This window comes from Spermophilus citellus (genome assembly GCF_964194105.1).
Source record: "Spermophilus citellus genome assembly, chromosome: 12".
Classification (NCBI taxonomy): Eukaryota; Metazoa; Chordata; class Mammalia; order Rodentia; family Sciuridae; genus Spermophilus; species Spermophilus citellus.
This window is the reverse complement of record NC_138198.1, coordinates 95,040,069-95,052,977: the sequence shown is the minus strand read 5'-3', so window position 1 is coordinate 95,052,977 and position 12,909 is coordinate 95,040,069. Positions and strand designations below refer to the sequence as shown.

The 12,909-nt window shown below is 41.7% G+C and overlaps 1 protein-coding gene across 16 annotated transcripts in view; it reads right to left on the bottom strand.

The window, feature by feature from the left end:
- The window catches only part of FHOD3 (formin homology 2 domain containing 3), a 435,723-nt gene that overhangs the window by 68,966 nt on the left and 353,848 nt on the right, over window positions 1–12,909 (bottom strand). For all 16 annotated transcript variants that reach the window (XM_081263639.1, XM_081263640.1, XM_081263647.1 and 13 more), the window contains one exon: window positions 9,457–9,671. In XM_081263639.1, the coding sequence (XP_081119765.1) occupies window positions 9,457–9,671 (215 nt within the window). The remainder of the gene's footprint in view (window positions 1–9,456; window positions 9,672–12,909) is intronic.

Sequence of the window (12,909 nt, the reverse complement as noted above, 5' to 3'; positions counted from 1 at the left end):
ACATTAAAATGGACAGTCCTGAAATAAAAGTGCCTTATAAATAAATGGTTAGCTTTTTGGGGGGTGGGGAGCCAGTACAAGGCATTGAACCTAGAGGCACTTGGCCACTGAGCTACATCCCCAGCCCTATTTTGTATTTTATTTAGACACAGAGTCTGAGTTGCTTAGGGCCTCATCATTGCCAAGGCTGGCTTTGAAATTGAGATCCTCCCGTCTCAGCACCCGAGCTTCTGGGATTACAGGAGTGCACTACCCACGCCTGCATGAGCTTGAGTTTTTTGGTTAATTCAGTTATTCAAGCTTAAAAGATGTGGTTATTCTTAAATAGGTGCTCTGATGCACCTATTTAAGGCAAAATTCATTAATTCAGTAAATATTTGAGACCTATCATATGCCAGGCATGGGGCTAGATCACAAACTCAGAGAAAAACTTATTTTCTCCAGAGTATTTTCTAGCTAAACTTCTCTATTAAATCACAGTGAAGAGATATTATAAGGTTCAAACTAATAGCTTAATAGCTCTTCCTGCTGTGTGTGTGTGTGTGTACTGGAAATTGAACCTAGAGCCCTGCTCATGCTAGGTAAGTGCTGTGTCACTGAGCTACATCCCAAGACCCTGCCTGTAGACCATGACTAAGCAGAACCAGCCAGCCTGAGATTGAGGCATGGCTAGAAATCACTTCTGAATTCTCAAAAAAGCCCTTCCTGACCAACTGATATGGCTTTCCTCTTAACAACCCAGTGTATGTGCACTTAATTCACAAAGAAAAGGAGATGTGGAATTGAAATAAAATTCACTTTAAAATAAGGGAAGCAATGGACTAGCTGCTTATGTCCCCCTGCACCCCACCCCCCTGCATTATGTTGTTGTTCTTCTCCCAAGGTAGTAGTATCAGAAAGCAGGGCCTTTAGGTTACTGGGGCAGAGCCAATGTGAAAAAGGCGAGTACCTTTACTAAAGAGCCCTCAGACAGCGTCCATCATGGTAGAACATGGTGAGAAGGCACCATTTATAGACCAGAAAGAGGGCCCTTATATTAGGCACTACAAATGATAGTGCCTTGGTCTTGGATTTCCCAGCCTCAAGAACTGAGAAATACTGTTTATAAGTCATACAATTTGTATTATGTTGTTATAGCAGCCTAATGAATTTGGGGAGCACTTTAATTTTTATTGTTAATATTCATTATAAAGAATGCTAGGTTTCATTGTGGCATATATGGACATACATAATACCATAATTTGATCAATTTCACTTCCCAATGCCTTTCCACCTTCTTTTCCTCCCTCTAACCTATTATACTCCCTTCTAATTTCATACAGTCTTTCCCCTCCCCCATAGGTTCTCACATGAGAGAAATAATACTTTTCTGAGTCTGACTTATTTCACTCAAAATTATGGTGTCCAGCTCCATCCATTTACCTGCAAATGACAATTTCACACTTCTTTATGCTGAATAAAACTATATACATTTTCTTTATTCATTCACCTGTTGACAGACACCTAGACTGATTCTATGACTTGGGTATTGTGAATTTTGTTGTAATAAGCATAGGTATGCATGTATCTCTAATATATATATGAACACTTCAGTTCTTTTGGGTAAATCCCAAGGAGTGGTATAGGTGGTCATACATATTCTATTTTTAGCTTTAAGGAACCTCTATACTGATTTCCATAGTGACCATACTGATTTATATTTATAAGACAGCATTTTAAAAGACAACTATTTAACTATCAAAATTTTAAGAAACATCAGAATTTTCTCCCATATTATCTTTTCAGATATAAATGGCCCAGGTATATGATGTCAGATCTTTCTAAAAGTTCCCTCTCAATTAGGCCAACATTATATATTCTGCCCTCATAATATAGACTATACAGTCAAATCTATGTCCTCTATCCATGGCCCATGTAATAAATTTCTTTCTGGGTAAAAGGTATACAACCGTCTTGGCAGATGGAAGTGTCTACTTCTCCCTGTTCATTCGCCAACTCATAATGCATTTACTGAATGCCTATTCTAATTCTAGCACCAGGAGGTGGCAGACGTAAGTGCAGGTGTGAGCCCTCTCCTGAGGAGAAGCATGCAGATAAGTGGGAGGGCCACTTATCATACAGTGAGAGAAGCCCTGTATCCCAAATGAGTGCAAGATAAAAGGTAAACACAAGAGGAATCAAAGGAGGATTTTGAGAAGAGAAAAATGCTTCAATTAGATGAGTAAGGGTCCAATGGGCACCAAGGGAGCAGACTCTGCTCAGATGCACACCTAAGATAACATGGCTCTCTTCAGGTACTGATAGTAGTTCTGTGTGGATGGAGCATAACATATGAGGGTGTTGTACTGATAAAGGCTGGTAGGGACCGACAAAAAAAACCCAAACAAAAGAAAAGGTAATTAAATGCCATGTAAGATATGAACTTACGTTGTAGACTATGGAGAACCACCATAGGATGTTACAATCTAAGTATAGATGTGATTTGGGGGAGGGGGGTCTGGATTACTGCAACAACCTGGAAGTAGTGACAACTATTATAAGCAATTGATATGGTTCATATGGGTGATAGTTAAGGTCATGTCCATCACAGTGATGGGAAGGAGGGAAGAGGGCCTATTTGAGAGAAAGCAGAACACTTTGTGATTGACCCGATCTGGGGTGAGCATTGAAGGAGAGGCCAAAAATTATCTATAATCTTTCAGTTTAAATGACTGGTCCAACAGAGATGGACTTTTCCAGATGAGAACTAGAAGGTATAAGCTGGTTTGAGAACAGGCAGCAGTTTATGCATGAAGATGGGAGACACCTCCCATCTGAATGTTCCTCACACTGGCAGCTGGCAAGCCTGAGGTGTCTGAGGGGCATTTAGATGGAGAGATCCGAAAAGGTGAAACACACTCCCCTAAGCTCAAGAGGGGCAGTACTGAGAAAGAGACATTGGCAGGTTTCAGTATCTAAAAAGTAGCTAAAAATCACAACCGGGAAAATGAGGGCGTGGTGAGAGGGTGTGCATGAAAACTAGAGAGAAAGTCAGGAAAACCCACCAACCACTTCAGGGGCAGGCAGAAAAGGAGTGATAAGATTACAACAAAACAATGGGAAACATTAAGAGAAAGCAATGGGAAATGTAGATGATACAAAGTCAAATAACACATTCATTCTGGAGATTGTCTAGAGGATGCAGAAGGATCTAGAAAGATTGGATCCAAAAAGTCAACAAAAAGCTACTGGAACTTCCCAAAGCATCTGCCAGAGGCAGCTTTCTCAGAGAAATTCCATCTTCAAAAGACTGAAAAGGCATGCCACATCCAGAGGTAGATAAAATGCACTGTAGGGTCTCTGAACCCAGGGGTTTTCTTGAAAACTTATGAAAGCATAATTTTAGGGGCTGGAAAAATCAATGTGCACCTACCTGGCTACACTGAAGGTACTGTGTCATTTTGAACAAATGCTTTACCAGGTGGATGGGGGAAGGGCAAGAGGGTACTGGAGGGAGAGGAGGAGTGGCAGAGATGAAAAATGATTAAGTGAGGCTGGGGTTATGGCTCAGCAATAGAGCACTCGCCTCGCATGTGCAAGGCCCTGGGTTCGATCCTCAGCACCACATAAAAATTAAAAGTTACTGTGTACAAATACAAAAAAAATTTTTAAAAAGATTAAGTTCCTGAGCTCAGATAAGGATGCTAGAAGGAGCCCGAGAGTTGTTACCCTTTGGCTAATTCCCAGTTTTCAGTTATTAACTGGAAACCCAAAGTTCCAAACACTGAAGAATTCTCATTGCACCATACTTGGTACCTCCTGAGGGTACCTGGAAGCACTGACCTAAGGCCCGGACCTTGACTGAAAGGCATTGTTGCCTTACCCAGTCAATAAGCCAGGTTCTTGTGAACACCTCCAGATGCAGGTGACAACCCCCAATATTCCTTTTTGTTAAGTGAGGACAAATAAGTTAATTGCTGTTCAAAAATTGTTTATTAAACAGACTTAAGACAAACTTAATAGTAAACTTTGTTTAAAAATCATAATTTAGGGGTGGAAACAATTGTCTACACATCTCCCATATTTCTGTAGTCTTGCAAACAAAGGCACCACTAACTTTTTTTGATCTGGAATATCTTTCTCAAGAAGAGAACAAAGCACTATTTCCTTTATTACCCACTATAATTGCCTACCCAGGAATGAAGGGGAGACATGCTTATTGCCCATTATAAATGATCTGAGGGCTGGGGGTTGTGGCTCAGTAATGGAGAGCCTGCCTAGCATGTGTGAGACACTGGGTTTGATCCTCAATATCTTATTTAAAAAAATAATAAAGGTATTGTGTTCATCTACAACTTTAAAAAAAGTGATCAGAGTTTCTCTCTCCTTAGGTTCTTCACACTGTATAGACTGGTATCATTGGACCTTACCCACTTCACTATGGAAAATGAAGCTAGGAAAAATGACTGGTTACACAAGTAACAGAGTCCTTTGTCTATGACCTCGGTATCTTGCGACTTCTGCCATTTTCCATGAGACTGTGGCAGGCCTACTTAATACCTTATAAGTAGGTATAAGTTTCATGTAAGTTAGAAGTAGATTAAGTCTCAGAACGTTCAAATTCTTGACACCCAACGATGCCTATGAAATTACCATGTTTGACAGTTAATGTCCTTTTACCAAGTTTTCCAGTGCCATCCTGTGCTCTGTCTTAAGGTTTATACTTTGTCTACTTCAAAAATACGAAAGACTACGTAATGTGTCAAAATACCATGCAAGAAAACACTTCAGGAAACTGTCAATCTCCGTAGTGGAAAAAAAAAATGAAAAATTTGTTGTCTTTTTACATTTTTAGAGACTGAGAAATAGCAAGAGAAAAAAAAATCCAATGACTGGCAAAGCCTCTTAGTAAGGCCCCGCAGCAGGTGTAGCAGGTAGACCCTTGGCCTTGGATACAGCTCCCGAGAGATTCTAACTGAATGAATGGTATCAAGAAGCAGCAGGTGAGGTCCAGGGGAAACAGGGCAGACCTGAGTCACAGACCCACAAAGAATCAAGTTTCCTGCCAGTTCATGAAGCACTAGACTGGAGGGGTCCAAAAGCTTTATGCTAGTGAACCAGCAAGCATGAAGCTAATGACTAATGATATTCCATTGCCAGGTGGAAATAGGATTCCAGATGTTTCATGACTTATGCTGTGTAGATTAGGTAACTTAGGAGAATGCCTACATCTGAACAAGAGTCAAACATATTAAACAGAATGAAGGTGACAAAGATGTTCAGTTGATGCTAACAATGACCCCAGCCAGGATGAGGAATGGGTGCTTCCCTGAAAAATGACTATCCATTTTAGCAGACATCAGGAGGCTGGAGGAATTGTCATATTCGCTACTATTTTAAATGCTTGAGAGAAAAATATCAGTACGCTGTTGTCAGTAATTTCGGTAAAAGCTTGACTCGATAGGACATATATCTCCAGAGTCATACCAGGGAGACGTGGAAATATCCAAGAATATAAAAATAAGGAGAAAAAGAAACTACTGTTGAATGTTATGTTTCCTGACACAAAATTAACATATTGTGGCAAAAAATTTCAAAGTGTCATTTCTGTGTGCAATATGGGGGCTGTCAAGCTAACAACAAAAATAACCTGGCCAGTATGCATGCTTCCATGAAGCAGCTAGTGGACAAAAGTCACTTATCAAATCTTGCTAGCAGCCTTCTCCCACTGGGAAAATTCATTTCTCTCCACCTGACCGCAGGAGACACTCGTGTGAGGGACAGAGCAAGGTGGAGACATAGTTCTAGCTCTCTAGGGAAGGCAATTCAGTCCTAGGACACACTACAGGGACCTCTGTCAAAACCTGGTTTTCAGGTGAATGGTTTTTCTCTACCTAGTTTCCAGGAAAGAAGTTACTTAGCTCTGATACCTACGGGGATGATAGGTCACTTGGCTATATTGGCTGTTTATGGACACATGCATTATTATTTTTTAATCCTTAGTGCAATTTTCTGAAGAATCATACTAAAGAACTTTATCCCAATATGAACACATTATTTTCTCTAATCAGTAACAATGACTTTTTTTGCTTTCAGAATCATCTATGACTTTCCTAATAATAGGACATAAACTTATTAGATATTCTGATGCAAATCTCCAGGGCTTTGTAAAAAGTAAGGTAAGGATTTCACAGCAATGAATGCAAAGAGATACCCTACCATTTATACCTGAACTTTCAGATAATGGTCTGCACTGATTTCTGAACAGTACAAATGAGAACATCCTCACTTGTGCCTAGTAGTTTTACACAGAGGAAAAATACTTAGACCATCACCACTAAGTCTAGGCAGTATTGGGACACACATCTGCTGTGAGCCACAAGAGGACCAGATGGAAAAGTTATTCAAACACATTTTGACTTGATGGTGGGGGTTAGTGGCATCATTTATACAAGAGTTACAGCAGATTTAGCTGGGAAGAATTTTGGCTGACATATCTCACTAGATGGCACATAATGCTATTGGTATTTAACCATTAGCCCTTCTCTTTCTAAAAACATTTTAGAGAAGAATTTCTTTTTAAAAAATGCTGTATTTTCTGCTTTTAAAAGCTCTTCAGAATCTGTGTAAAGATCTGTAGTAAAAGACTCCATAAAGTGAACAATCATCTGGAAGTTTATGTAAGTCAATCATAAATATTAGTTTTTCCTTTTCTTATATATACAATTCTGAAATATAGGCCACAATTTCTGTAGATGTGATGCAAGAAAGCACATCTCGGGCAACTATTTTTCTCTGTGGTAAGAAATGGGAAGTTTGCGGGAAGAAGGTAGGCTTAAGGATGTGGCAGTATAGATTTGTACACCACCATGAATTCTGTGGAACCATGATAAATGGTTGTGATGGGGTCAGAACACTTGGTTCTCCTCCCAGCACTGTGCCAGGAAATCTGAAGCAAATCTTCCAACCCATTTGAGCCTCAGGAAAATAAGGATAACATCTCCCTAATTATCCAAATGCACAACATGATATTAAATTATAGCATTTGGGAGGAAGGGACAGATTGCTACAAAAAATGTGAAGTGTATTTTGATCCTATGACTCCATAAGGGTCAAGAGCAAAAAAGGGAGTAAATCCCTGGCAAAACTGGACCACATAATGCCAGGTGTTTGATGCAAGACAAACATCTTCATGTGTGATTATACTTTTTATTCTTCCTCCAGATGTTGGGATGTAATAAATGTTAGGGATAAGCAAAAAGTTCTTTTAAAAAATTTGAAAATGAGACTTGGACTAGATATGGTGGTATATGCTTGTGATCTCAGTTACTCAGGAGGCTGAGACAGGAGGATTGCAGGTTTGAGGGTAGCCTCAGCAACCTAGTGAGGCCCTGTCTCAGAATAAAAGCTAAAAAAGGTTGGGAGTGTAGCTCAGTGGTATAGCACCCCTGGTTTAATCCCCAATACAAGAGGAAGGAAGAAAAAAAAAAAGAGGATCCAGTCAAAATAGCCCAGCAATGAGATGCTACCAGGATGTTTCAAAGAATAACAAAATAGACTGAGAAAAAGCTTTCTGGCACCCCAACACTATTTCTGTCATAAAGGCAAAAGTCTTCAAATCAGAAGTAAACCTCAAGTCTTCCGAGATCAGTCTCTTACAGAGTTTTTATATACTTATCCTTTCCAATTTTATTCATCAGTTACACATTAGGACAAGGAAGCTAGATTTCTTTGCTGGTTCCGATTTGAACTATTAAACATGATGGATAGCTCTTCTAGATACTAAAAGAATTTTTTTTCTTTTTTTTTACCCCAGGGGGGAAAAAAAAACAACATCACCATATGATGCTTACTAATTTGTAATTATGTATGAATTCAAGCCCTGTATTCCATATTCAGATACAGGTATCAGCTGTGTGATTTTACTTAATCATTTTCTCCATATCTACCCTTTCACCGAAAAGGAAAATGACATTTGCTATTTATATTCCTGAAAATATCCTGACATAACTAGTGTTTCCCAAATGCATGCTATGTATATGTACAAAACACTTATTTTCTGTGTTGCTCTTGAAGTTTAACATATTCTGTTTTAAAAGATAGGATGGCCTCAACTTCAGCTGTGATTGAACAAAATACCTGAGGAGCCATTTTCTGCCACAAATATTAAGCTTAAAATTTTAAGGAAAAACACCAGGAATAGATACCAACAGGTCCCTCTCAGCTTGGGGCTGTTCTGTATCTCCCGGATTACATAATCATTCAGAAAAAGACTGAAGGTGCAACTCTGAGTGCAAAGTCCCAAGGTTAAGTGCTGAGCTACAACTTTGCAGGGAATTTTTTTTTTTTTTTTAATATTGCCTCTGGAAGTACCACAACGTAAACACAGCGGTAGAAGGCAGCATTTGGAAAGCACTGGCTGTCACGGACCAGTCTGTTTTCCTGATCCTCAGAGTCTCAATATTTTCAGACTGACATTACTCATCCATGACTGACCCATCTGCCTGGGACAATCTTCTATGGCTTAAGGACCAGGAGTAACTAGACATGATTGAAAGCTGTGGTGGAGCCAGCCTGCTCCTGCAGAATGAGCTCTGAGGTTCGAGAGCCAGCAAAAAATTGGATAGACAATGTCGTTCCATTACATCCAGTTCTGCTGAGGTCATGGAGTACTGTCTTGCTTAAGTTAAACTTTATGCCATATTTAGTCAACCATCCTAGAGTTAAAAGTTTAGTGTCTCTGCTGTGTTTGGTTGGCTAAGTCTACATCAGGCTGTAAGCCATAACACTAAATAAGACCAAACAGTGCTCACGGCAGTGTTAACCAGCATGCATTGTGCAAGCACCTATGCCTGAGAACCATGCTGCAGGTTAATGTGAAAGAAAACAAACCCATAGTGCATAGAGCAATCTGGGAAACAGCTGATGCGCAAGGCTGCAGTGAACAACATTATTGCTTTCCTCCAAATGAAACTAAGATGACAGAATTTCTCCAGGAGAGCCTGCCAGTCTGCACATAGCCGGTATACACAACATGTGCCAGTAATTTTAACTTTTTTCTTTAGTATTTAACTTCTATCTTAATTAGGGCTACATTTTCTTTGCTTTCATTAATTTTGTTATTCATCAGTTTAATTTAAACCTAACAGCTCCCAGGGTAAGAAAATTCAAAATTGCTCGCTTTATTGAGCAGACCCATCTATCCAAATTATAAAGTATTAAGACCCTGATGTCTGGGATTAGGTGTGTCTTATTTTTTATACTCTCCCTTTTCAATGGCCACTTTTAGAAATGATTTTGCTCTACTATTAGTGGCTCTGAAGATGTCTACTGACAATGCAGGTTGCAGCCATTCTCCAAACTCACCTGTCACGACTGTCTTCACATTAATTTGCATGTTGGAATCCTTAAGGCTGCACAGAAGAACCTGTCTGATGTTAACTCATCTGTTTTTCCCTCTACTCTCCCTGAACTCACCTTGGGGATGCAGAGGTGTTCCTAGGGAGGAGGGTAACACGTGGAGAGCCTCTTTCGAGTTTAAGGATGAAGAGTTCTGGCTCAGAGGGGCAGGCAAAGCAGGGGCTGCCGGTGAGGTCAGGTCCAAGGAGAGGTCAGTTCTGCCGTGGCTTGCACTCCGGCTTCTCAGCTCCTTCTCGTGTGCCTCAGCTGCCAACTGTTCCAAGTATTTGTATCTGAAAGTTAAATTCCAAAGGGTTTCCGTAAAAAGAAAGAGGAGCCCGTGGCTGATGCTTGTTTATGGATGAAACACCTGCAGGGTGAGCTGGTTTCCTGGTGCACAGAGCACAGCGCAAAGCTGACTGGAGGGTCAGTCTGCCAGAAACACCCAGCGGAGCCAAGATGCTAATGATTAAAAACCCTGCATCATTCATAACCAAACAAATTGCGGGAAGCGGCCACATCGCAGAGTCCCAGATCCTGCATCACTGCAGCAGCATTCCGTTTTGCTTTTAGGAACCATTTGCACCAATAAGCAAAATAGCAATAACGACCATTTAGAAGCTTTAACAGTGACAGCTGAGGACCAAACCCCCTCAGAGCGCGCAGCTGCGAAATAGGAGGACATGCCTGGACTCGGTGTGATGGAGAGAAACAATGGTCCCAAAATAACAAAAGGGTCTGCTTGGATGAAGGCCTCTCGGAATTTCTGAACCTGCTTCAACACTAACAGCAATGCAACTGGAATTTACTTTGTTCTTTCAGCATCAACCATGGAAACTTTTTTTTAATATTCTAAAATATTTCTGAGTAGGACTCAGAGACATCCAATAGCTTGGACCTGACGTCACATATAGTTTATTCATCAAAGTCAGTTTAAAAGAACAAAGATACATCTGTTTTGCATTTCAGGCAGGCAAAACCCACTGTTTATTAAGACCAGCTACCAATCATATTCCTCAGTGTGCTTTATAGATCAGACCAAAATAACTCTGAAATATGTGCCTCTTCCAGATGTCTGCTAATTTTACCCACCATTATTTGTGCAGAATTCAGCTGCAGCAGGTCTCTGAGGATCTTACCGCTGAACTGTGAAATAGCTTACTTGGGACCCTCACTCCACACCCATCTGGATGCACTGCTTCAGCCCCTCCCAACCCACCAGGGACCCACCCAGGCATTGGACATGATGCTCCTAATTCACCAGGATGAGAAAGGCAAAGCACATATTTAGAATCTTTACAAAGGATGCATTTAGAAAGCAGGCACCTCTCCATCCCATCCTTGAGTGGGCGTGGCTCCTTGTCACCAGTACCCATTCTCCCGGCCAGCACAAAGGCAGACTGTCCTTCACCCATTCTTGCACTCGCTTCCCGCTCTGTGAAGCCTGCCTTGACCACCACAGCTGGAAGCGATCTCGGTCCTGCCTCTGAACTCATGTCGGATATGTAGCCCATTCAACTCGGATGGCATTTTACATTTATGGCCTGGCATAGTCATCTTTTCACATGTGTACGTCTGTTTTCAACAAGCAGCTAATATGATTTTTCAGAACAAGGAAGATTACTATCCTTTGTTCTCTCCCTCAGTGCCTTGCATTTGTCAGCTGATGGAGAGCAGGCAAAGTGCACAGGGAGAAACCTGCACAGCAGCCTCCACCTGCACAGGCCCACCTGCGGCCCAGGGTACCGAGGAGCAAAGGCGCACCATTTCATCTTCCTGGGCAGTGAGACTGCTTTCCTGGTGAGTCTGATAAAAGATATGTGATGGGTTGTGCATACAAACATCTGAGACTTGGTGCCAGAGCAGATGCCTCATAGGGGATGAAGCTGTACCAAGAATCACACTCTGGACTTCTTTGCCAAAAGCATCACCTCTTCAAAAGGTGTCATGGTTTAGATCTGGAATCTCCCCAAGTTCTTGTGTTCAGAAGCGGGACTTCTGGGAAGTGAGGGCTCTGACCTCAACAGTGGATGATGAAATGGACTACTAGGAGGTGAGACCTAGTTGGAGGAAGGAGGTTAGTGGGGTCGTGTCCTGGGTGGATTTATCTTCTCTCCAGCCCCTCCCATTCTTCCTGTTTCTCTGCTTCCTGGTTACTTGGGGATGAGCAGCTTTCCTCTAACACACCCCTCCACCATGATGCTCTGCCTCACCTCAGGCCTAGAACAATGGAGCCAACCAATCATGAACTGAAACCTCTGAAATAATGAGCCAAAATTAAACCTTTCCTCTAAGTTGTTGACTAACACAAAAGGTAAAAGAGGTAACAAAGAACATGTTTCTAAACTCAGTTAAGATGAGCAAGGAAACCTCCATCCCCTGCCAGGCTGGGAAATAAAAGGATTTTCATGGCAGCATGTTGAGACCCCTGGAAGCTTTTCAGATAGTTTACTCAAGGCCATGAATGCTGTCAGGCCAGGAGGAGGGAGCCCAGGAATTCTCACACTGAGTCCATGTCTAGGACAGGAGAAAGGGGCAGGCAAGAAAGGAAGTACAAATAAGACTATCCACAGAGGTCTAGAAGGTCAGAATCCAAGAACAGGAAACCAGGAAGTGTGGTAATGAGGCCTTGCACAAAAAACTTCCAATCAGGATGATGACCTTTTCCGGGGTTCGTGTTAGCTGGTCCAGCCTTGGTCCTGGCTTTCCATATCCCTCCCTATCCTTCCCTGTGGGCAGCCATTCTGGCAGGCATGGGCTGGCAAACAAAGGGTTCACACTACATTCTGGGGGACTCTCATCCCAGCTGCTGATCCCAGAACCAGAATAGATAAAATACAAAGACTACTCCTATGCATCCCTCGGTCTCACGGATGCCATCCTGGGGAAGAGTCAATGGTTTAACCAGAATCATCCCAAGGAATGAGGATGTAGACAAAAATGGCTGGGGTGGGGTATGGTGTTTAATGGGTACAGAGTTTCCGTTTAAAAAGACAAGGGATATGGAGACTGGTAACCCAACAACGTGAATATACCTGATAGTACTAAACTCTTGAACTATACACTTAAAATGGTTAAAATGTCCAAGTGTGTCCTATGTGCTTCATCTGTTTATATATATATATATATATATATATATATTTATATATTTTAAATGGCAGCGGCAGAGTGTCAGGGAGGACAAGAGTGAGGGACAGGGTTACCTGTCTTCCCACTCTAAACGATCCTGTCAACATAACTCTCATGACCTGGCCCGACCCCCTGACCCCCAAAGGAGCCCTGCCAAAAGTGACTGACTCTGCCCATGGCCTAGCTCTGCTAAGATTGTATATAAAGCCCAGAACCTGGCGGCCAGCAGCCATTTTATCCCTGAAAACGAGCCACAGCAGGTGTTTGTCCGATTGACCCCGCTGCTGAATAAAGAGAAGCTTGCTGATCTGAGATCTGCTCCCTGACTCCATCATTTGTGCGCTCACAATAGCACTGAACTTTTCTGGAAGAGGAGCAGCAGTGTTTGTCGATAGCAATCAG